Raw genomic sequence first — 26,476 nt, 5'->3', positions numbered from 1 at the left:
GGAAGGAGAGGGTCTAGCCGGAAGTTAGCTTTAGGGCATGTTACATATAATACCAGTGGTGAAGCATGTCCGTGGTTCTCCATTCTCAAGGTATCTTAAGACAGAAGACTCAGAAATCTAATGATCGTGTTTCACTTTTATAAAGTGCTTCACAGTTTATAAAACGCTTCTACATACATGGTATTTTTTTCTTCGTTACTGTAAAACGAGTGCTACTATTGGCACACTATCACCTCAGGTTCCCAACGAGTCTTCTCTAGCTTACCTCAACGCAGAAATGATCTTCCTTATGGCACCCTGCACCACATCCTTGGGCGAGATGTCAAGAGGGCCCACGGCCACTTGTAGCAGCTGCTGAATCATTCTTAGAGGCAGACCATCTAGACACATGGCCACAGCTTGCTCACGAAGTTTCCCTTCCTCTGATCGGGACAGATCATAGAGGTCACCGTATTTCTGCAGTATTTCCTGCAAAGATATGGCACAAAACACCTGAGTTATCAAATAGGAATTCAGTATGTCTACATGTACACAGTGAAGCATATTAAGAAGATTCTCAAACCGAATAACTAGAACTACAAACTGAAGAAAAGGCAGTGGTTAGGAAGGGCTTGGGCTCCAGAGACATGAGGCTTGAGTACAGACCCTTGCTGTATCACGTATTAGTCTGTAGGCCTTCAGTGTCTGCAAAATGAGGATGAGGACAGAGACTCTAGGGAAGAGGGGATATTGTTAACATTAAATGAGAGAGTGTAAAAACCTCTAGGACAATGTCAGGCACAAGGTAGAGCTCACTGAAGTATAAGTTTCTCTATTATTATTACTGGGCTGCAACCACATGACAGCTCAGACCTAGGAGTATCAACTGCACAAACCCAGGTAGTCTAGCGTGTCACCAATTTAATGCTTCTAAAATCCTGCAAGGAGTTTTAATTAGCTCCATTTTACCAAAAAGTAAATTGGTAAAAACCAAAGATGCAAAGTAACATGGCCAAAGTCACACGGCTAGAAATTAGGGGAAGGAGGATCAGAATCCAAAAGACATCTCCCCACCTCCATGGCACACAGCCTGCCCCTCTTGGGTACTGTCTGTAAAAATGAATATGACAAATAATATATGAAATAGGCCCCAAGCCACTGCTTTTCATTGTACCAAAACATGGTCACTAAGTGTTAAGAATGCTTTCCAGGTTCTGTACAGTTTCTCAAGTAATCTTGAATATACCCTCTCGACTTTCAGAACAACCATATAAAATCCAAACAATTGGCCAGTTGATGATATTAAAGAATTCCTGATAATTTTTTACTGTGATCATGTTGTAGTGGTGGTGTTTGCATGTATCCTTTAGAAACAGATATGGAAGTATTTACAGACAAAGTAAAAAGATGACCCGGATTTTCTTTAAAATAATCCCCAGGAGGGGGTGAGGGTAGGTGGGAGTATGCATGGAATAAGATAGTTCATGTTCTGATAACTGCTGAAGCTGTGAGTCAGGCACATGACAGTTCATTTTACTCTTCTCCTCACTGTGAAATTTCTTTTTTTTTTTTAATATTTTATTATTTATTCATGAGACAAAGAGAGAGAGGCAGAGACACAGGCAGAAGGAGAAGCAAGCTCCCTCTGGGGAGCCTAATGGGGACTTGATCCCAGGACCCCAAGATCATGTCCTAAATCAAAGGCAGACACCCAGGTGGCCCGTGAAACTTCTAATAAAAGAAAATTGCTGTGAGTTCAAAGTGGCCACTAGTATCCCTCCTGAACAAGAGGAAACTGAGGCACTGTAGAATAAAGGCATCTAGTTTAGACTGCGTTAATCTGGGGCACAGAGAATCTTCTTTCACTGGGTGTATGACTAAAGAGGTTAAAATTATGGCCTGAACTTAAAAGGGACAAATGTATGAGGCTGAAGGTTATTTCCAGTGTTTGCTATGAAAAGTACCCTAACAAAATCAAATGAGGTCCACTCTAGGAACCTGAAGAATCTACTACAATGGACCTCCATGGTCTGACTGATGGCATTGCAAGCAGCTACTGGTACCTTTAAATCACAGCCTCATTGAAACAAACAGCTATTTCCATTAATAATCCCCTTGGCCCCATATATGTTATTCTAATCATTCAAAGACAATACTTGTTCCAAGGAGAGGGGTGACAATTCTCCAGATCTGAGCATAGTATATTTAATAAAAAAGACAAGTCTTTAATTTTTTATACTAATAAGTATAATCACTTTTACTTGAAGAATTCAAATTTTACCCTAGTTCTCATAATTATGGATTATAGCACGGTACATGTCAGAAAGATAAAATCAAGATTGGTAAAGCCAATTTGTTCCCTGCAAAAAGCCTTCTCTATTGCTTGTACATCATTTAATGTGATTCATTAGACAGGCTAATAGCACTGAAAAATACAAAATGAAATGAAACTGCTATCAAACTTTTGAATTCTTCCCGTCTTTTCCATGAGGGCTTTGAGTTTATGTGTCTCATACAAATTTTGAAGTCTTCCATTTGTTCATTATCTGAACTGCTCTCCATTGACCTATCTTTCTAGTCAGGAATTGTTCTTTACAAGCCAAGAACACAATTCAATCAACATGTACAGTTTAAGAAAAATAAAAGAGGAGATTAGTGGCCACTTAGAGTTTCATTTACCATCAACATTAAAGGGGTAAATGAAATATTACTTAGATATCTATACACTGTTTGCACCTATATGAAACCATTTACCGATCGATCTGTCAACTTCTGAGTTATGTGAAAAAATCGCTAAAACTCCCTTGGCTACAACAGCACAGCAGAAAAACTACAAAAGCTACAGAGAAAGGGTTTCCTCGTGCTGCCCTAACACACTGGGCCTGAACTCTCGTCATGGGCAGGGACTCTGGACTCTTCTGAGAGTATTTTTTTGAGATATCACGAAGGTCTCAACTGGAAACCAACTAGGAATAATTTTAATAGCCAAAAAAATTGGATTGATAATAAAATTATATTGGAAACACAAAATATTAAAAAAAAAAAAACAGGATGAGTGCATCTAATTAAAAAACCGAAAAACTGTTGAAGCAGGCATGGATGGCTCTTTCTGAATTTTTCTGAAAATTAGGGACAAAAAAAATCAATCATTTTTCTGTTCAGAACACAAAACAGGCTCACAGACCACTGTCCTGATCATCTTTTCAGAGGACCCCTCCATCCCCCAGGCACCTAACGTAGGTTAAACTTAGGGGCCTTTCCCCCATCCCTCCCGCCTCTTCCCTGACTGAGATCAATCCTGATCAGTGGCCTCAAATCCTTTTCAAAGAACTGGTAACTGAATTGATAATCAAGAGGTAATGAAGAAGCTAAAGGATAAAGGATTGAGGACCATTTTCAAAGACATCTGAAAGACTGAAAACCCAAGCAAAACCACTACTGTGTCTTTAAAAGAAAAACGAAAGCATGTACTATGTTATGTGAGTGAGTGGGCACAGAGAAGTTTTTACTTCATTACCTGCTCACTGTTCTTCAGAGAAACAAGGAAGCTGTGGCTGAGGGTTTCCAGGTGAGCAAGTGATTTCTCCAGATGACTCTGGGCATCTCCATAGGTAACTTTAGAGTCACTCGCTTCTTGAATGTCATCTTCTGAATTTCTTTTCCGTGGCTTTTCAATAAAATGTTTGACCATCTGAATAGCCTTCCTGGTCATCTCTTTCCGTGCTTCCACAGACAGCTTCAACACAAAAAGTGATTGAACAACAGTGAGACAAACCAGCCCCATGTGATCAGAGATGGCATATTTAATACGGTATTAGCGAGGCAGAGAGAACAAAAGTGAGATGTTAACATACAACTTTAACACATGAAGAGGAGTTTTGTTATATTAGTTTTTCTTCTGTGAGGAAAACCACCACAATGAGGAGCCATATGCACTATTAAATTAGTAAATAATGATTTTTTTCATGCTAATACACAAAAGTAGTGGGTGGCATGAGGAAACTAGCATTCAAGTAGATTACTGGTTACAGTGCAAAAAGGAGGAGTCATTTCTACAACCACAATTCCCAGTAATGATCATTTATTATATGGAAATAATTAAAAAGAAGAAAATAGTATAGGCATGAAGATTTAACTGGAATAAGACTATAAAACTTCAAAAGCAATCGAACTGCCTAATAATAAAAGAAATGGTAACTAACTTATGATACATTACTAGATAGAACATTATATAGTCATTAAACTTAGAATTATTAAAAGAGCATAGCATTTTGGAAAATGCTTATCATAAAATGTTAAATTTTAGGAATCAGAAATCATAAAACTATGCCGTGTTTATATTAAAATCCAAACTAAACCTGTGTGTATGACTGAACACACACACACGCACATACATGCACACATTACTGTTCTGGTAACATGCTGGGATTATGAGCAATTTTGTTCTCAACTTTCCAAGTGTTCTATAATGATGTCGTATTCACTCACTCACCAAGTATTCATTGAATTCTTTTTTTTTTTTTTTTTTTTTTTTTTACAATTGAATTCTAATATGTGACAGTCATTTTGTTAGGGGTTATATTTTCCTAATATTATTAAACATTTGAGCTTACCTGGCCTCAAGTCTAAACATAACCCCTCTTGATGGAGGCATCACACACTGGGGAGCCATGCCGGGCCTTGTTAGGAACTGCTGATTTGTGCTGCCTTGGATCCTAGATTTATTAGCCTCATGTCAATGACTCAAGTACATTTTTGTTGTACTATAGCTCTAGAAGGGCTTTGTGTTGATTTAAATAAATAAAATAAAAACAGATAAAGAGTCCAAGGGCAAAATCTTATCTTTACTATCATTTATCAATGTCACTTAACCGTGTGTCTCTGGTTATTCTGAAAAGTACCACAGCTGCTAAAACATGGCATCAGTGACCACACCAGGAGGCAGGTCGGTCCAGACCTCCCATTTCCCACCAGCTCCCCCCCCCCAAGTCACTCTACATAGAATTCATGCTATGATAGTGCAGACAGCTGACATTTTCTTCAACCCCTACAGGTATGGGTAAAAAATAACCTTAGGAAGGTACTATTTCTACTAAACGGTAACTTAGTGTGTGCTTTGCAAATGCAGCTTCCACTAAGTTTTATAGCCAGATTGCTACCTCCAAGTACTCATGGAATAGGACAAAGTCAGAAGTCACCGCTGACCAGCAAGTACCAGTTATATTCTCCTCCTCCCTCACATACACTGTGAACTCTTTTCTGTGGTGGAAAAACAAGACAACAGAACTCATGTATAGTTAGTTCAACAGCCCTCCTTACTTCTCCCATCATGTGGATGAGCCCCAGGGAGGTTCTGTGATATGTTGGGGTTCCTTGAGTGAGTGATAAGTAAAAGCCGGAAGCCAGGTGCCTTGGTTATGGAGCTGGTGCTCCCCTCTCACTGCATGTCACACAGCTTCCACTTTGCCACGTTTACTACCTCCGTACAGGCTCTGAAAGAGCATGTGATGAGTACACGCTGAATGCTCGACAGAAGTGGAGACAAACAAGAACTTGGCATAGTGAATCCTTCCTTTCCACTCACTCTTGTTTTCTCAAGAAACACAGGCTTGGGGAATATCTGGAGATACCAACTGGCCAAATGTCTATTCTCTCGGCCTATCAATGGGCGTGGAAGACTTTCAGACTGGCAAGATAGTAAGGACAAGGCAGGCAAGTCATATGTGCAGGGAAGAGCATCCTGGGAGAAACAAGTGGTCTCTGTGCCCTGGGATAGGTCTAGATGTGATCTTTGTTGTAAGGTTTAACCTGCCATTGTCAACTACCCCTCGAGTAGTTGGCAAGTAGGAAGAGCACTCACCTCAGAAAACCTGTGTTTAATTTTCAGTACTTGGTGACTAAACAACTTGACAACGTGCTTCAAGCCTTTGTTTCTTCTGGGAAAATGTGAAAAACATCATCTACCATACCATGTTATATTGAGAATTTAAATGAGATAATACGTAAAACAATCAGCAAAATGCCTTACCCATCATAAGTCCTCAATAAATGGAAGATGGATTTTAATTCGGCTGAATCAATAGAAGTTTCTTTTTTATATCTTCCTAATAAACTTGCCATGTGATCCCTTCTAGAAAAACTTTTTCGTTAGCTCGAAAAATTCCTTGGTATGGTACTCCAAAACGTTCATACACTAGCTCCAAGCTAACCGTCTAGTCTTAGAAAATGTAGAAATGTAGCCTCCACTCTAAGCTCTGTACACATAAATTTTTCATTATTCCCTGCTGTCATCAGGTATCTTGTCTCAGGAAAATGCTCTTTTCTTCCTTGCAAGGTACATTCCTACTCATGTTTCAATACCAAGACACGCACAAGTCATCCTGGACTCATCTGTTTCTTCAGCCTCCACAGCCAGCAGAGGTCATCTATCCCAAAAGCCAAGTTCACCATCCACTTGGCTTATAAACAAGTAGACTCTAGCTGCCCAGCACTACTAAGTCTAGGCTTCACACTGATGTGCTTGCCTAGAACGTGCTATGGAATGGCCATACAATGGTCAGTAGAGGCAAGTGAACTTTCTGGGGGTTTAAATTATTTGACCTCATCACCAGTGTCATCAGAAAGGGTCTCCCCCCCTTACTATTTTTAATGATATTTTAAAATAACTAAATAACCCAACAGTTACCAAGAATATAGAGTGTAAAGAAATGCAACTCTAAGTTATTTTTCCTGCAGGAGCTGGGGCCTGTGTAAGGGGCAGAATGATATTATGGTAACAGATGAAAGGACTGAGCATTTTGCTTCTTTGGACACTTAAGCTTTTCACTGTTTATAAAAACAGGTTTATCACTGAAAGACTATAAAGTGAAATTAAGAAATACATATTTTGGGGTGCCTAGGTGGCTCAGTTGGTTAAGTGTGAGACTCTTGGGCAGGCCCGGTGGCCCAGAGGTTTAGCACCACCTGCAGCCCAGGGCGTGATCCTTGAGTTCCACGTCGGGCTTCCTGCGTGGAGCCTAGTTCTCCCTCTGCCAGTGTCTCTGCCTCTGTCTCTCTGTCTCTCTGTCTCTCTCTGCCTCTCATGAATAAATAAATAAAATCTTTAAAAAAAAAAAGTGTGAGACTCTTGATCTCAGCTCAGGTTTTGATCTCAGGGTCATGAGTTCAAACACCACATCAGGCTCCATGATGGGTGTAGAGCCCACTTAAAAAAAAAATTACAGGGAAACCAAGTGGGGAAAAATTAGGCAGATAAACCATGAGAGACTCCTAACTCTGGGAAACAAACAAAGGGTTGTAGAAGGGGAGTTGGGTGGGGGGATGGGTGACTGGGTGAGGGGCACTAAGGAGGGCCCTTGATGAGATGAGCACTGGGAGTTATACTATATGTTGGCAAACTGAATCTAAATAAAAAATTTAAAAATTAAAAAAAAATTTAAAAACACAAGTTTCATTTCACACTAAATAAACCTAATAGACTTATTTTCCTTAAACTCTTCCAGGATAGAGAAAAGTAGTAAGAGGAAAAAAAAAAATTGACAAAATCAGAGTGAAAAATTGCAATTTCTTCACTAGCTCGAGTAGCCACAAAGTACTTTTATTCTTAACCTTCTATTTTGAAGCCCATGGCATTAGCACATCATTCATATATGTATTTCTATAATAAGCAATCAAAGATTTTATAAAACTATTCCCTGACAGCAATTAGTAACTTTTTTTTTAATGTGGATTTTGTAAAATAAAGTTAAGTGACTAAATTATTCTAGCACTCCATAAGTGTGTATTGAGCATCTGTTTTGTAGGCCCTCTGGAAAAATGAGAGAGAACATGAGCCAGGCTCAAAGAAATCATATTTAGGATAGGAGATAAGAAGGTGGGAAGGGGGAGAAACGGAGGAGTCATCCCTGACAGCTGTGAATCCTACTGGGTCTACCTTTGAAATATATCCAGACTCTACCCAATTTCCACCACATTCATGGCCACCACTCAATTCCAAGCCATACTGCCCCTCTTGTATGGCAGTGGTTCTAAATGGTCTCCCGATTGGCAGACAGCACAGAGCTCACCAAACACAAGCATTCCATGGGCCCCACTGCATATGCCAATCCCATTGCAGCTAGCATGAGCCACATTCCAGACAATGAAAGCTGAGCAGAGGACACCTGTTTCTTTTCTGAGCCAAGGCAATGATATAGCCCACATGCATCATTATCCAGCCTCCATTCTTTCCCAGCCATAGCAGTCGAGGAGGATGCAGGGCCCAGATGGCATCAATACAAGATGGTAGAGCTTCCCTCAGCCTGAATGCTAAGTGACTTTGCAGTAGAGAGCCCTTGACAGGCTCTTCCTGGATTAGGAGCATGAAGGAATATTAACCTTTGTTGTGTTGAGCCACTGTGACCCTGGAGCTAAGTGGGTACTCCAGCACTCCCCAGTAGCAAAGTGGTATTTTAAACACATAAATCTTATCATGTCACTCCTCTGCTCATATCTATTTAATAGCTTCCCAATTCACCAAGAGCAAAACTCAGCCTTCAAGACCCTAGGAAGCTCACCATGGTTTGTTCTTCACCCCACCTGACCTGTCTAATCCTACTTTCTCTCTTTTTCTACCCTCTCACTCCACTCCAGACAGACTCACTTCCATGCAGTCCCTCTGCTTGAGATGTTCTCCAGGTATCCTCATGGCTCGTCCCTGAGGACTTGGCACAAGTGTCACCTCATCAGAGGCCTCCGCTGACTGTAAAAGCTAGCCCTCCCTCCACCCTTAACCCATCTGTCTCTCCCCCTCTCCCTCTCTCTCTCCTTATCCTGTATTAGCTTTTTCCCAGAACTGACAAATTTTGTTTCCACGTGCTGACAGTCACTGTTGTATTCCCAGAACCCCAAACCCAGAATGTGGCTCGTACATAACCACCACCCAATCTGTTGAAATGTGTAAGTGAATGAATGGATGAATGACGACATTTAAAAGGCAGAAGAACAGAGGCAGAGTTGCAGAGGTGGGAAAGCCGGTGTTCCATGGTATATGTGTAACCATCAGGGAGCACTGCAGGTCAGAAAGAGCAGAGGTCTAAAAGGACTCTGCAGAAAATGCGCTGGCCTTACAAACTACTTTGTTGGGTCAGTTGATTTTGCAATCCTTTAAAAAGATGTAAAAGCCAATCAGAACTAAAGGCTATAAACAAAAACTGGCAGGAGGCTGAATCTGAATCTGACCCGTAGGCCATAGCTGGGTGACCCCCTAACCTACAGTATTAAAAAGCTATCACTAGAAAGGAGAACTGAGAATAAACTGTAAGTGACCTTGAGTACCAGGCTAGTTACAGAATCTGAAGTATAGGAATTAGAAGCCGCTGAAGGCAACCCGTACATACTGAGGATTACAATAACAGAAAGATGCCTTATTCAGTTCCCATTTAAAAAGACATGTCGAAGAATCTTATTTTGAAGAAAAATATGAAACTGAGCAAAAAAAATGTCATTCTTTCTCAAGCCTCGCTTCATGTGTCTTCATCTCTGGACTCAGTTCAGAGTCCACAGGTCTGGAAGCATCCCTGACATCATCTCCTCCCCAGGTCATAAACCACTTTTAGGCCTTCCTATAGTGCTCTGTGCTTACCAGTGTCAAAGAACATACCACACTCCATTCAAATTGTCTGGTCACCTGTACATCTCCTTGACTAACAGGGAGATCCTTCAGGTGGCAACTGTGTCTGTTAAACTCTGTATTCCTAGCACCTCAATAATGTCAGGTACATCGGAGACAAACAGAAAATAGCTGTTCAATCTCACAACTCCGATCAACATACAGGGTAACGGGGGAAGAGAACCTTTAAAAGGGCATTGAAATGGCATGTTCTCAGCGCATGCCTAGAAACCTACAGTCCAGACTGCGCCAGAAGACTCCAATTTACCATTGACTGCAGCATCCTGTTCCTGGGAGAAGGCCTTTGGAGATTAAAACTGCAAAAGGATATTTAAAGGACTCAAAACAAACAAACCAGGACCAGACATATGCCATCAGGACAATGATCAGAAACTGCACAGAAGAGGCGCAAGGACATTAAGCTAGTGATCACTTTGAGTGTATTCATTTGATATACATCCTGTGAATACATGATGAACATTTGCCTTGGGCTGGGTGCTGGCAATATAGACAAATTAGATCAGGTCCCTGCCCCTGGGCATGTGAAAGGCTAATGAGAAATACAGAAAGAGACAAAGAACATTAAAAAGAGGCAGGATTATTATCAAAAAGCAATAAGGTAAAGAGGAGATACTGTCGAGGCCTCAAGAAGGGGAGCTATGGGGGCACCTGGGTGGCTCATTGGTTGAGCCTCTGCCTTCAGCTGAGGTCATGATCTCAGGGTCCTGGGATCAGGCCCTGCATTGGGCTCCCTGCTCAGCAGGGGTTCTGCTTCTCCCTCTCCTTCTGTGATCTCTCTCATTCTCACTCTCATATAAATAAATAAAAATCTTTAGTAGTAGAAGAAAAAGAAGAAGAAGAATGAGGAGGAGGAGGAGGAGGAGGAGGAGGAGGAAAAAGAAGAGGAGGAAGAAGGGGAAGAAGAGGAGGAAGAAGGGGAAGAAGAGGAAGGAGAGGAGAAGGAGAAGAGAGCTATGTCCCAGCTGAAGGTGAGCAGCTGGGAGGCTGGGAAACATGTGCTACAGGCGACCACTCTTGAAGTGAATCCTCAGCAGTGAGGAGGCATGAAGATAGAAAAAGCATCCCAAGAGCCACCAGGTCAAAGGAGCAAGTGGGGAACCTGAGAGTCAATTGGCTTGACCAGAATATGAGCACAGGTAAAGGTCCATCAGGGAATGAGGAAGAAGAACCAGGCAGCGGTGACAACACAGATGGCCTGTCTGCCAGGCTGGTGGGACGGTGCTTTATCATGGTGACTGGGAAGGAAGGGGTGAACGCAAGGAACATGAGCAGAAGTTGGCACAATCGGTACTATCGTTTTCAGGTAATGGCTTGATGCAAAATTCACCAAGACAACTTTCCTCATCTGCATGTTCCTTCAGGCTGATCAATTTTGCAAAGCAGATATATATATTTTTAAATTTTATTTTAGAGAGAGAGAGGGAGGGAGGGATGGAGAGGGAGAGAGAACATGCTTGCAAGTAGAGGGAGGGGCAAAAGGAGAGGGAAAGAGAGAATCGTCCATCTCTCCCTCCTGCTTTTCAACCACAAATACTTCCCCACTTACCAAATGCTAGCCCTGGTCTTGGCACAGGAGATACAAAGGTAAATTAAAGCATGATCTCTACGTGGGAAAAATATATATATCATACTGGGAAACCAAACACAAAAATAAGCACTTATAAAACGTAACCAGTATAAATGAATTATGTGGGTGCATCAAGAAAAAATATCTTAGCAAGGCAAGAAAGCTTTTACAAAGGAGCTAACACCTGAACCACGACTTGGCGGATGTGCAAGAATTCATGTGGACAAGGTGGGCGGGGTGGATTTTGGGCAGAGACAGCAGCATGGGGACTTAAAAAAGGCTTTTTATAAAAGAGAAATGTTCTGTGCCTGTGACTCTAGAACATCTGAGGGCTAGAATACCCTCCTCTGCAAACCCGCAGCTCACCACCTCGGAGAATCTCGGGGGTGGGTGGGTGGGTGGAGGAATGGGTTCAGAACAGCAGCTAACAGTGCATTTGGGAAAAGAGGAAGAAGCGTTTTTGAAAAAGATCAAACAATCCCAGGAGTTTGATGCCCCATGGCTCCCCCTCAATCCCCTTGCCATGAGAAGCTAGACACCTCCTCCTCCAGTCTCACTCCCATGCCAGACCCAGACAGCCACTGTTCTGGGGGCAAGGAGAAGACCATGGTGGCAGAAGCAGAAACTCTCTGTGCTGGGGCAGGAGGCTGTCCCGCAGGGGAAGAGATACAAAGGAGGGCTGGGGTGACCAAGGGTGCCATAGTGAGGCTCTTACACATTCTCCCTTAGGTCAGTGGGCTTCAACTGAGGAATGTGCCCCGGCAGCACACAAAGTTTTTTAAAGGGTACACCGGTACAGAAAGTTTCTAAATCTTCACCTTCTCTAAATCTTCTGTCCTAAAACTGATCTTGAGAATAATTCTGGAGGTCAAGGTGTCAAATCTATTTTCTTTCTCAGCTCCCCCTTCACATAGGCCTTCTCCACTTATACAAGACAGACATGCATCACCTTCTTCCTGAATCGGACTCTGTTACATCCTTCTGGTTTCTAAAAAGTTCCAGAACATGCAACAAGGGAGACTGAAAATACTGGTGTGTGACAGGACTCCAACTAGAAAATTCATTTTTCTTTGCATGTCACAAGGTTTCTGGTTCTTGTGCTTTCAACAAAATTTATGAAAGATCTAATTGAGTTGTCGGTTGATAAATCATCAAAAATAATTTTTAACAATAGACCACGATGTGAGTTTTAGCTGTTGAAAAGGGCAAAGACCTGAGTGGCACTGCTAGGACAAAACTCCCTCCCCAACCACTATGAACAAGGTTTTTAAATATTCATATCTATAAAAATGTAAAGTGGAAAAAACTAATGTTGAATGCAATTTCAATCTAGCAAGAAGTAACACTCATTGAAGGGCACATAAACTAATTAAAAAGCAATGTTTAAAGCTCTGCACCTCTCATTAAGAGGTACATTTTGTTTTTTTATTTTTTTAAATATTTTTTTATTATTTATTTATTCATAGAGACAGAAAGACAAAGGCAGAGACACAGGCAAAGGGAGAAGCAGGCATCATACAGAGAGCCTGACGTAGGACTCGATCCAGGGTCTCCAGGATCACACCTTGGGCTGCAGGCGGCGCTAAACCGCTGAATCACCCGCTGAATCACCGGAGCTGCCCAAGAGGTACATTTTAAATACAATTTTAATTTTTATCATTCTTATTTATCAAAAGTTAACACGCCTATGTTGTTCTGATCAAACGCATGACTGAAACAATAATTCAGTACAGAATAGTTTCTCTAAATAGTAGAGCTCTATGGTCACAAGAAAAAATTTAAATGTTAATTTGTTTGTATTTATTATTTGTATTATTTCTGATACAGAGAAATGACTTTTAAGCATAAAAACACTACACTGTGCTACAATTACATGCAAGTAAACTATAGAAACTCCTGCCCAAAGACAACTCTGCTTGTTTGCTCACTGACTCCCAAACTAACAGACATGACCAGACTCTAGGGGGACGTCTAGCAGCTTAAGGCTAGGTCTCTAGGATGACCAGTGTCTCTGAAGATTGCTTCCTGAGAAAGCTCAAAACTGCCAGTAGAATTTACTGTTTGTTCTAGCCAAAACCCAGGGAGAGACCAGCAGGCCCCTGAACCCCCTTCTTGGAGCAGGCACTTTAGAAAGCTTGCCATTATAAATCCTTTCTCTGCCTCTTTGAGATGTAAATCTGCTACCACGCAGCACTGTCCCCTTGAGACCCAGGAAGTATCTCTTTGAAATGCAGACACTCAGGGAGATTGCCCTAGTTCCCCATCCTGTGGGAGGGTAAAGCACTCAATCCAACCTGCACAACTATCTTCTGTCAGAAAGACATAAGAAGGTGGGGTTTCTCTTCCAGGTCAGTGTCACTTGGCAGACGCAGAGGATGACCCAGTCCGGTGCCTCAAGCCAGCCCCCGACCCGGCAGGGCCTCTCCTGTAGCACACCCCAGCACTCAAAGTCTCCTGCCTTTTGTTTCAGAGGAGTTGAACTCAATTAATGTGCACTGTCCTCACTGCTGCAGCAGTTATCACTAAATAAAATCTGTCTTTATCGACTTTAACTGGTGCCCTGCTTTATTTTTCTTGGACTAAAGAAACAGTACAAATCGTTTTGAGAGAAAGGAAAGATGCAGCCTTCCTAACCGCTAAAGATGTGCTGGTTTGGGATTTTTTAAAGGGACAGAGGTGATTATCAAGTCGCTATTTACTGTGGATTACCCTGGGGACAGAGAGAGCTCCGTAACAGTTTTACATTAGTGTCAACATTTAAAATATAGAGAAATCACATCATCCTTTGTACCTGTTTAAAATATGATTTAAAAAATCTTACATATCAAGGACTATGGTCTGAATGTTTGTGTCCCCTCCCAATTCATATGCTGAAATCCAATCCCCCCCCCCCCCAAAAGCGATGGCCTTTGGGAAGTACTTAGGTCAGGCGAGTGGAGCCCTTGTGACATGGATTAGCACCTTCAAAGCAGACTCAGAGAGAGCCTCCTGTCCCTTCACTACGTTAAGGACATGGGGAGGAAGTACCAACCATGGACCAGGAAAAGGGCCAGAATTCAACTGTGCTGGTACCTTTATCTTGAACACTGTTCCCCTAAAGTATGATTTTTAGACCACCTGCATTGAAATAACTGAGCACTATTTCAAAAATGAGAATTCCTGGGCCTTTGTTAGACTTCTGACTGTGTGTGAGGTTAGGGAAGTCACTGGCATTGGTGGAAAGAAACCCCTGTCTTTTGCAAAAGCTTCCCTTGGTTAATTCTAAGAGCAATGGAAGCATGTGAACCTCACTGCAAGCTCTGGGGGCTTGAAACTTCTGAAGGACCCAGTGAACTGGCTGACAGTGAGTGGGATCCAGAAGCATGTGGCTCCTGGAACAGCAGCTCAAGGGAAGTAAGGAGGTCACTGAAAGAGTCCAGACAGATTGTGGGGTAGGGAAGGGGGAGACGAAAGAAGGCAGCAGTTCTGAATTTAGGTGGTAACAGTGTGTGTGTGTGTGTGTGTGTATAACTAAAAGACACAGATATGCTGTCCTGGGCTAGCTGCCTGAGCATTGCTTCCCCTGATATATGTAGTCAGGAACCTAATCAGCAGACCCAGCAGTTTCTAAACCTTTTTGTCCAAGACCCAGGGTAAGAAGCACACTGCATAGCCAAACTCAGTATCAGCACCTATGTATGAATATACTAAGAACAAACAAAAGTTCCTCAACAATACAACTACTGTGGTGAAATGCATACTGATGGTTTCTGATGTTAATCTACAGTCTAGTCTTTTTGGTTTGTTTTTAATGTCGGTCACAACACTTAATTACAGGACTCACTAATGGAGTATATAACTCAGTCTGTAAAACACCTGCAAATCTGCTCCAATGATAACAGGATGACTTGCAGGGGGGCCAGCAAACGTCAAGGCTACAAACGAGGTATCAAACTGTCTAAGTTAGATTTAACTGACTTCATTAAAGAAATTATTTTTTTATCAATCGCATATTTTTATCAATCGCATACCACTAATTTCTATATGGATACTCAATGCTGCATATATGTCTTATTTGTGTGTCTGCTTTCCTTATTAGATTATGAGATCCATCAGAACAGGACCCATATCTTATTCATTTTTTATTCTCAGTACTTAGCATGTAAGCACTGTTTCTGTTTATATTTTTATATATGTTTATATTTTTATATATATTTATATATATTTATTTTTATATTTTTGTTTGTTTTGTTTATATTTTTGTGTTTATATTTTTATATATATGTTTATATTTTTTAAGATTTATTTATTTATCTTAAAGAGTAGGGGGCACTTGGGTGGCTCACTCGGTTAAGTGTCTGCTTCAGCTCAGGTCATGATCCCAGAGTCCTGGGATTGAGCTCTGCACTGGGCTCCCTGCTCAGCAGAGAGTCTGCTTCTCCCTCTCCCTCTATCCCTTCCCCCTCCCCTCCTGCTCATGTTCTCTCTCTCAAATAAATAAGATCTTTTAAAAAAAAGAGAGAGAGAGTGTGTGTGTGGAGGGAGGGGCAGAGGGAGAGGGCAAGAGAGAATCTGAAGCAGACTCCCTGCTGAGTGCAGAGGCCACTGTCTCTGATGTGGGATTTGATCTCACCACCGTGAGGTCACAATCTGAGCCAAAACCAAGAGCAGGATGTTTAACCAACTGCGCCATTCAGGCCCCTTTAAGCACTGCTTTTAAATTATAAAATATTACGAAATAGTATCTTAAATATTATGCACAGAAAATGAAAATTTAGAAGTCATAAAAATTTTGCTTTAATATAGCTAATTAGATATTCAACCACAAAAATAAGAATGCATGGTTTGTCACCTTCAATTACATACTTAACAGAAAATCGATGTTTTAACTTTGTTTTTTTGCTTTAACTATCAATTGCTTATATAATAAAAATGAATGATGCAGGACAGAGGCCACTTTATCTCTGCCTTTTGCCTTGTAGAATAACCACAGAAATACTATTATTCTTCAGCAAGTGTGAATGGTCCTATCTTTTTTACTATTTGCTTTTGGCAGTGACATAAGCTAATCATTCCTAAGTTTTCAATAGCTAGAAGGTCACCTTTATCTTAATAGAGAAAGGAATAAAGAATGTTAGAAATGAGATGAAATATTACTGCAATCAGTAATGAATACTACCATCCATTGCTGTTGTGCATATATAGGTTTTAACAAGATCTGAAGTACTCATTCACATTTTCCATTTAAAAATCTTTTCCTATCATATGCATCCATGGGAATCACAATACAAATTGTAATTAAAATCATTTTAAGTAGAGCCATTCAACTTATATCTAAACCAAATGCAAATTTAAAATTCCAGATCCTAACACTTAAAACTACATAGGGTCATTCAAAATCAAAACTGTTTGCTAGAGTTTTGAAATTGGACTTAAATATTTTTTTAAAAAAATGTTTTAACCTTGTAAGAATAAAACAGAAAGAGCAATAAAGAAGGGGAATTGACCAATACTTGAGTATCTACTTGCACCAAGATCTTTATATATGTTATTTTATTTAATCCTCACCATAGTTACTCATGTTCCAGATATTGCGGGGATCTTCCTTATATCCACTCAATACCGCATATGCCAAGAGCTGACTGCATCTGTGGAGGAACCACTCAGTGCTGCTCTGGGACTTTTTTGTTGTTGTCGTTAATTCAAAAGATTTTATGAGATACAGTCTAATGACAGTATGAAAAAAAAAATCAAAGCCCACATTTGGTTTACTTAATAAGGAAACAATGACTTAGATGCTACACATAAATGACTCCTAAGATGAGAAGAGCAGTGTGTTCCCAGTGGGCCACAAACAGCCTTTCCATATAAAATCTAAGGAGGTTCTCAAGAGTCTAAAGCACTGTGGTCAGGGTGGCGATCAATACCTGTCCATAATAATGATCTGTGTAGTGGGGTTCTCAAGAAACATTACACTCAATCATCCAAAATATCTTCATCCAGGTTGATGTCTGTTGTGTCAATATCTTCTAATTCCAAATTATCCAGATCTACTTCCAGTTCGAGAACTAGATCATTCAGCAGATCTCACTCGTCTCACCACAGTGATTATTAGTTCAGGCAAATCCAGATCAAAGCCAGTCGGTATCTGACAGACCAGGGCCACAGGGATGGGTTCCGGGGTGATCTTATCAGCAGAAAACTTAGAATTTCTGTGGGAAACTTTCTCACACTATCTGGTTGGATGTAAATTAGGAAGCAATGCAGCCCTAGTTACTTCCAGCCATCACACTGAATAAAGCAAAGAACGCTATGATGAAGTTTAACATCATAAGAGAGCAGTGGAGAGAGATGGAAAGAAATTGGCTCCTTGATGACCACTCGCTGCTGGATCAGCCAACCCTGAAGTGAGGCCCACCTGTGGACCTTTCCGTTCATTAGCCAGTAAATTTTCTGGTCAATTAAGCCAATTTAATTGGACTTTTTTTACTTGTGTCTAAAAACATTCTGAAATTAATCTGTATTTACATAGTCGTGATGATTGTTCCCCATGATACAATGAGGAAAACTCAGAAGATAGAGTAATTTTCCCAAAGTCAAGCTGGATGGGAACTCAGATCTGACTATATATACCTATGGCTTTCTCCATCACCATGCTACCATTAAAAGAACTTAAGATATGTTAAAGATCCATCAATTCAATTCAATTCAATTATGCTGAGAAGCCACAATATTAATGTATGAAACTTCTCTGGTTTTCCTGGGTCAGTGGTGATTTAAAATCGTTTTTCTCTCTTCTCCTCATGAGAATTTTTAACACCTGCTCATTGCTGGCATTAATGTCTCACAGTCTTAACACACAGAAGTGGCATTAAAATCCCTCATCAGACCAAGTATACTAGACAAAAATTGGTTATACTTTAAGGAACTTTACTAGGTGATTTAACAGGGGGGAAAAGGTTAATTAGTATATGGTATTTCCTCAAAGAAGACTTGTAAAAATGCTCTATGAAAGCAAATACATACAGTACACATGCCTGTACTAAAATAATTATCCCAAAATCAAGTGAGTTTGGTGTTGAGGCCTTACCCTGGTTCCTCATCATCTCCCTGAAGACACTACAATGACTACTGACAAAGCAAAAAGGCAACCTACTGATTGGGGGAAGAATACATGATTTATCTGATAAAGGGTTAATATCCAAAATACATAAAGAACTCATACAATTCAACACCAGAAAACAAAGCAAAACAAGACAAAAAACACCACCAAATTGTCTAATTAAAAAACAGAGTACCTGAATAGACATTTTTCCAAAGAAAATATACAGATGGCCAACAAACACATGAAAAGATGCTTATCACTAATCATCAGGGTAATGAAAATCAAAACCACAATGAGATATCACCTTACATCTATCACAATGGCTAGTATCAAAAAGACAAAAAATAACAACAGTTAAAGAAAATGTGCAGAAAAGGGAACACTCATGCATAGTTGGTGGGAATGTAAACTGATACAATGAGTATGGAAAACAGTATGGACTATACTCCAAAAAATTAAAAACAGAAATTAAAAATAGAAATGCCATGTAATCCAGCCATTCCACTATTATTTATTAATAATAAAATATTAGGAAAAGAAAAGAAAAAACATTAATTTGGAAAAACAAATGCATGTCTATATTTGCTACAGTATTATCTACAACAGCCAAGGTATGGAAGCAACCCAAGTGTCCACTGACAGATGAATGGACAAAGATGATGTAGTTTAGATTCCCAATGGAGTATTACTCTGCCATAAAAAAGAATGAGATCTTGCCACTTGCGACAATAGAGGTGGTCCTAGAGGGTATTATGCTAAGTGAAAAAAATCAGACAAAAACAAGTACCATATAGAATCTAAAATATAAAACAAACAAAACTGAAACAGACCCACAAATACAGAGAACTGGTGGTTGCCAGAGGGGAAGGGGTGGGAGGATGGGCGAAATAGGCAAAAAGGGTTCAAGAGCTACAAACTTCCAGGTATGAAATAAATAAGTCATTGGAATGAAAAGTACAGCATATGAGGTACAGTCAATAAAAATACAGTAACTGCATGGTAACAGGTAGCAATTACACTTACCGTGGTGAGCCCTGCACAATACACAGAATTGCTTAATTGTTATGTTATCACCTAAAACTAATACAACACAGCATGTTGACTATACATCAACTTAAAAGACAAAAAGATGTTGCATTGGTCTTCACATTGGAGTTGCCCTGTCCCCAGGCTGGTACCTTCTGTTCCTTCTCCGGTAGTCACCAAAATGACATTTCTAAAGTGAAAACCTGACAATGTCACTACCTGACTTAAAATCTATGTCTGATCCACGCCCAGAATAAAGTCTAAACTCTTTAGCCAGGTACATGAGAGTTTTCATTACCAGGCCTCTCTTTCTCTCTAGAGCCTCATTCACATGGTTTCATTTAATACCATTTTTCTTGTAGTTTACTGAAGGTACTAGGTTGTTTTGTTTTGTTGCCTTTATTAAAACTGTTAAATCTGTCTGGAATGTTCCTCCTCTTCTAAGCTTTCCCTCTGTGGTACTCACGACAAATACCCTCCTTTATTAAGACTCAGCTCAAATACATTGTACTATGGGGCTTTTGCTGGCTATACCCCAGCCCTGTTGACCCAAATATTAACCATGTCTATCTTGCTTCTTTCTCATCATGAATCATATATCAAATCATCCATTTATGAATCTTTCACTAATTTAACTCTTGACCAGCTTCATCTATGAAGAGTACCCTCAGCTGGCCAGTAGGCAGAAACAATCCTGAGCATCCTGAGATGGGTGCAATTAGACCGGGATCTTCCCGTGAGTACCAATACTCAAAAAAGCAGTAGGCTTGAGTGCAGAGGAGAGGGCATGTCTTTTTCTTCCAAATTCCTTTGTTGCACAGGCTAGAAAAAGTATTAATAGACCAGCAATTAGGAGGTAAGTCTGTGTATAAGTTTAAGAGGTCCTAAAGTGGGCAGTCCAGGTGGCTCAGTGGTTTAGCACCACCTTCGGCCCAGGGCCTGATCCTGGAGATCCAGAATTGAGTCCCGCATTGGGCTCCCTGCGTGGAGCCTGCTTCTCCCTCTGCTGTGTCTCTGCCTGCCTCTCTCTCTGTGTGTCTCTTATGAATAAATAAATAAAATCTTAAAAAAAAAAAAAAAAGAGGTCCTAAAGTGAGAGGATGGCATTGACACAAGGAACAAAAACAGAGAAGTAAAGGGAGCCCACGTCGCTGAAGATCTACAGCTGAACCATAAACTCAGAACTGAGAAGTTAGCCAGAGAAGAGCATCTCAATAGGGAGGTTATTTTCAGACTTTTCTTCCCCACTGCTTTTTTTTTTCATGTTAAAATATGCTTTGGTATTTGCTGCACATTATTCTGAGGTTGTTTATTTATTCCTCTGTCTTCCTCCCAACTTCCACTCACTGTGGATTTAGAGCCTGCATGCTTCACGGGAAGGAGTGCACACTCCTCCTTGCACTTACTAACGAGGAGGCCTGCTAGGGCTAGAGATGTACACAGTGGCTTGGTGTCCCGCCAGACTCCTCCTCGGGAGCAGAGGCATCATCATTTAGGATCGGACTGGCCAATTTTCAATCTCTGTTACTAATTATTACCTTAGCCAGGCACAAACAGAGAATGAGCTTTCGGTTTGCCAGTCAGGCCAATAATCATGATCGCCCCAGAAGGGCTTTTGCAGCCAAATTTTTCAGGCAAGACTGCAGACACAAAGCAAGATCTTGGGAGCAGACCTCTATGTGAATCCTGCCTTTGCTACCTGTAGCTCACTAGACACTGGAGGTGTCATTCAACCTCTTTAATTCTCTTTCTTATTAAAATGATGATAAAATATTCACTTTCCAGGGCTGGCTGGATAATTCACAGAGTAACGTTACGATAAACCCTCTCTTCTAGCATCTGTTTGGAAGGCTGGATGTGAAGAGTTAAATGATGGCAACTGGTTCACCCCTACCAGGACTTGGGTGTGGCCTGGAGGTCTATGGTAGACTTCAGAAGGAAAGATCAGCTCCCCTTATCATTATGGAGGGGACATGAACAGACATTTAAGAGCCAACTCTTAGACTTCTACATGTCCCCATACTCACAGTGAATGCATGTCCACAATCCTCCTCTGAGGAAGCAGCCCAAAGGGGCCTATTAAAGACAGAGTATCTGCTTGGCCACAAACTGCTTCATAATCTGACCACAGCTGGTGGGATCAGGGGCCAGCACCGTAGTCAAGGGCAGCCACAGAGGCTGGACGATGACCTGCTTGGTTTCTGAGAGTTCTGTCCCACAAGGCTGCTCGACACTGGATGGTGACACAATCAAAAAGGATCCTGTCTGGAGCAATTTTAACATGCACAGGGAAGGGCGGGGCGGCAGGGCGGGGGGGTGTCGTTTGTGAGCCAGTGTGAGAATTCGGGGTGGAGGGTGGGAAGTGCAAGTGAGCAGGTTCACACCTCCAGGTCATGACTTGTCAGCTGTTCACTGAGACAGTTTCCCTCACTCCCCTTCTTTACGGGCAGTAAAGAAGTATTCTTACTATAATGCCCCACTAACAGAAGTCATCGGACTGGGTGGCTTGGCAGGGGGGCTCCTTACAGCCTGAAACAAATGAATGATCACAGAATTCTAAAGCATGGAGCACACTGCACATCTGTCCTTCCCTCTGTGTCTGAGCTAGTGCCTAATGCCAACCCCGGGCACGGCACACAGTTTCATTCTAAACCACACACAGGTTTACAAAAAGAAGTATGGGGCACAAGCATGGGGAAAGCTGAGGCTGAGCCCCTTGTGCCACTTTATGCTTTCAAATGTTCTACCCACGGAGCCATGTCTTGGTTGCTGACCCCCCAGAGGCACTTCAATTTTATATTTCTAGTGACTGCCTTCCAACTGCCCCACTACCCTGACAGACATAATGTTATGGCTTTTAAGGCAGATTATTTATAGTAACAAGTGAAAATAAATTTGTAAACAGAGCTATAGTTTTTGTATAAATAGCATGTTTAGCACAAGATTTCAGAATACGACAGACTTAAATTCAAATCCTGGTTGTGTCACTTACACGCTAGCAGTGTAGGGTAGGCCCCCTAACTACTTTGTGCCTCTTCTATGATCCATAAAATGGGTGCATCACCAATCCCACAGTGTTGATAGGGAGAGCTTATGAGATACTGCATGTAGTAGCTCCTCACACAAACCAAGCACTCAAAGTCTACTTCCTTCCCTTCCTTAAACAGTCGTCTTCCAGTCCATGCGTCATGCACAAGTGTCCATGGGCTTCTTGATGCTTCTCCACATCACATTCAAAATCACTTGTGTTTTGGGGGCTCTTCATAACACAGGCCCACTTGGACCAAACTCTCCAACTTCCTAAATGTAAGACAGACTTTACGGACTCACAAACCTACAAGATACTTAATTACGTCCTGGATTTTATTTATTTCAGCTACAATGACCTTTCTTCTCAGCTCTGCGAGCAGAACTATCATGGAATGAGCATCAAATCTGGAACCAGGAGACCTGGGCGTGAAAATAGGATTGGATACTTACTCCTTATTAAAACTTGGGACAGTTATCCTTCAGCAATGTGGCCTTCCTGCTGGAGATGATAATGCCTGCTCAGTTACCACCCCTACAAGACCTCTGTGAATATCAGATGTCTTAATGTATAGGGAAATCATGACACTCAAACTCCGTGATCACTTTCATGCTGCCTTGAATTCTTGGCTGTTTTTATGCATGTTTGCCTTGTGTTCCCAGATTGTAAGCTGACTGAAGGCAGGGATGATCACATCTCATATTCCTTTGGGTTTCCTCCGTAGGACCAGCATCAGGCTCAGTATCAGCAGCAGAAGCATCATTAATGTATACCACTACCCAGGCATGCTTCCAATCCCTACACTGGTATTCAGTCATGAGATGAAAAACCCTAATATTTGTATGTCATCATATAGAAATTGCTGAACTGAAAAGGAAAGAATTCTAATATATGTTTTATGAACATATAAATCTTATTAAGGATAAAAACAGGCATCTGGCAAGAGGAGGATAAATAGCAGGCTCAAGTACAGGATCATTCCCTAAAGCCAAGGTATCGGAGGGGAGGTAGATTTGGCCAAAACATGTGGATTTTAGGGACAGGAGATTTATTAACATTTTAAGACCTCAGATTAGGGTTACAATTAAACACTGGGAGAGGTGCTCATTAAAATGCTGGGGGTGGGCAGCATCCTGACTACATTTCCCTATTTTCCCTATTCTCTTAAATGATTACTGCTTTGTATCTTCCCTTCTTTCAAATCTCCACAGTCCTTCCTTTATACTCACACACTCAGCTTTCTTTCTTCACCTTTTTACTGACTGAGAAAATAGAAGCATGTAGAAGCTAATGGTCTCCATCTCCAGCCACATCTGTGCCCATCAGCTCTGCCTTCCTCCTGCTATCACCAAGGGATGCTGACGGAATCTTGTCCGAGGCCAATCCTTCCTTTGGGTGCTATGGCCTGTCCACTCTCACCAATTACAACACAAATTCTCCCCTCTCCTTCCAAAAGCATTTGTTTTCATTAATTACTATGTCGTTTCCATTAACGGATTAAAAAAAATTATTTAAAAAAAAAAAAAAAACCTTAGGGGTCAATCTTTGCTGGTTCTTCCTTCTCAAGTCTTCATGTTGGAGTGCCTGGCAACTTCATCTTCTGCTTTCCTTCTCTACCCACTCACTCCCTTGGCTTTGACTCCTCGCTCTATGCTGACGATTCTAAAATGCATTTCTGCATCCCAGACATCTCTGTTGACCTTCAGATTCATATATACAACTAATTGCCTGTCAACATCCTAACTGGGATGTTTAAAAGTCATATTGATATTTAAAAAAAACAAAACAAAAAACTCTTTGAGATAATTATGAACTCACAAGACATTGCAAAATAGTACAAAGGGATCCCAAATACCCATGACCCAGCTTCTTCCAATGGTGACATTTTAAAAAGTCACATCAATTTTAATATTGTAACAAATTAACTCCTGACTGCCGTTCCCAAAAGTTTTTCCTTCCCAATCTTAGAAAATGGCACCTCCATCTTTATAGTTGTTCACTATAATCTTGACACCAACCTATATTAACTTTTCTCACATCTTACCTCAAATATATCAGTAAATCCCTTTGGTCCTCTCTTCCAAATAAATCCAGAATTTGACCACTTCTCATTTTTTATTGCTACCACCTGAATCCAAACCACTCTCATTTTTTTAAAAAGATTTATTTATTTATTTATTTAATTGAGAGAGAAGAGAAGAGAAGAGAAGAGAAGAGAAGAGAAGAGAAGAGAAGAGAAGAGAAGAGAAGAGGCAGAGACAAAGGCAGAGGGAGAAGCAGACTCCCCACAGGGAGCTTGATGAAGAACTCGATCCCAGGACCCAGGATCATTCCCTAAGCTGTAGGCAGACGCTCAACTGCTGAGCCACCCAGGCGTCCCCACTGTTATCTTTTATTTGGAAAACTGCAACTGCCTTCTAAGTGATAGCCTTACTTTCTACCATTCTGCCTGCAATACTTTCAGGACAGCAGCAGAAGCAATCCTGCTAAAATGCTAGGTGTGATCAAACTCTCCAAATGGCTTCTCATTCATACAAGATTCTGCTCTCCTATTACCCTTTGACCAGACCTCACCTCCCATGGCTCTCCTCTCTCATCCCGTTCAGCCACACTGGCCTCCTTGCTCCAGCATGTTCTCTGTCAAGACTTTTCACTTCCCCGCCCATGTTACCTTGGATAACCACAGAACCCACTGCCACCTTACTTCCTTAAGGTCTCTGCTCGAATGTTACTTTCTTGGGAGGGTCTTTGACCATCTTATTTTAAATGGTAATCATCCTGCATCTTGAGTCCTTTCCAGGTTTATTTTTCACTTGTACTGATTGTCATTTCACATGTTTGAACTTACTCATTCTTGTATATTGTATGGTTTCCACCTCTCCCTAATGCATTTTTCCCTAAGGTCACAGGTCTTTGTCCATTCTGTTCAGTGCTACAGACCCAGCACTGAGAGCAAGTCCTTGATATGTAGTGATAATGATTTTCCATTGTTGTATAACAAATTACCCAATTTTAGAAACTTAAAAATTTATTATATCATAGCTTCTATAAATCATGAATCTAGGTGTAGCTCTGGATCAAGGTCTTTCCTAAGGTTATAATCCACAGACTGGTCAGGACTGTGATTTCATAGGAGGGCCAGACTGGGTGGCAGGAGGAGATCCACAACCACGTTTATCACACGGTTATCAGCAGCCTTGGTTTCTTGCCATACGGAGCCTCTTCACAACACGTCAGCTTTATTCCCCAGGAGTAAGTCACACAAGAGAAAGTGAGAAAGAGCACCTAAGAAGGAAGCTACAATCTTTCTGTAACCTAATTTTCTAAGTGGAAACCCATCATTTTTGCTGTATTCTGTTCATTAGTGGAAAATCAATAAATCCAGCCCACACTCTAGGAGAGGGGATTACACAGGGGATTAAATACTGGGAGGTAGGGATCATTAAGGGCCATCTTACAAGCTACCTTCCCCAGCACTCAATAAATATTTGTTCAATGAATGAACAAATTAACCAATGATGTATACTGGAAAAAAAAGAAGATCCTAAGCCAAATGGGAAAATCAGGTTGACTTCTGTAGGAACTTATGGATTTTTTTACTCTTAATAAATGGAAAAAAGGCAGGAAGGACAAATAATCAAGTTTGGAAGTATAAACACCATGTAAAACCTTTAAGAGGAGAGACTTTCTTTTCTTTAGAACCTTGTAAGAGAAGGTCATTTTTCTCAGAACTATCTAGACTTTATTTATATATGAGTAAGTTATGTTACATTACATCAAGTTTCAAAAACTGTGTTCTCTATCCTTTTAAGTATTCTCTGTTCCCATTTATTCTGTACCTTTGACAGTTATAATAAAAAAAAAAAACAATTCCTTTTTAGGTTTTCTATTCTATGCCTATCTCCTAAGCTCCTGTTTTTTGCATTTTTGTCAAGATATGCTTATCGGACTAAACTTTCACTCTGGGAACCAGAAGAAAATAGTTCCTTAAAAGCAAAAGCATTCAAGAGTAGGAATGACAGGATAATGTTTACAACTATAATAATATGCACAGGCTAGCTAAGAGTCCGATGAGAGTAGTTTATACTGCACATTTGAAAATCTTGAAATAATCACTACTGG

The 26,476-nt window shown here is 40.9% G+C and overlaps 1 protein-coding gene across 3 annotated transcripts in view; it reads right to left on the bottom strand.

Moving 5' to 3' along the window:
- The window catches only part of NBAS (NBAS subunit of NRZ tethering complex), a 316,983-nt gene that overhangs the window by 46,707 nt on the left and 243,800 nt on the right, over positions 1-26,476 (bottom strand). For all 3 annotated transcript variants that reach the window (XM_072767683.1, XM_072767684.1, XM_072767686.1), the window contains exons 45-46: positions 3,497-3,715; positions 266-468 (exon numbers count right to left, since the gene is read on the bottom strand). In XM_072767683.1, coding sequence (XP_072623784.1) covers positions 266-468; positions 3,497-3,715 — 422 coding nt within the window. The remainder of the gene's footprint in view (positions 1-265; positions 469-3,496; positions 3,716-26,476) is intronic.

Source organism: Vulpes vulpes, chromosome 8, assembly GCF_048418805.1.
Source record: "Vulpes vulpes isolate BD-2025 chromosome 8, VulVul3, whole genome shotgun sequence".
NCBI classification, from domain to species: domain Eukaryota; kingdom Metazoa; phylum Chordata; class Mammalia; order Carnivora; family Canidae; genus Vulpes; species Vulpes vulpes.
The sequence above is the reverse complement of the archived record's forward strand: the minus strand, read 5'-3'. Positions and strand labels throughout refer to the sequence as shown.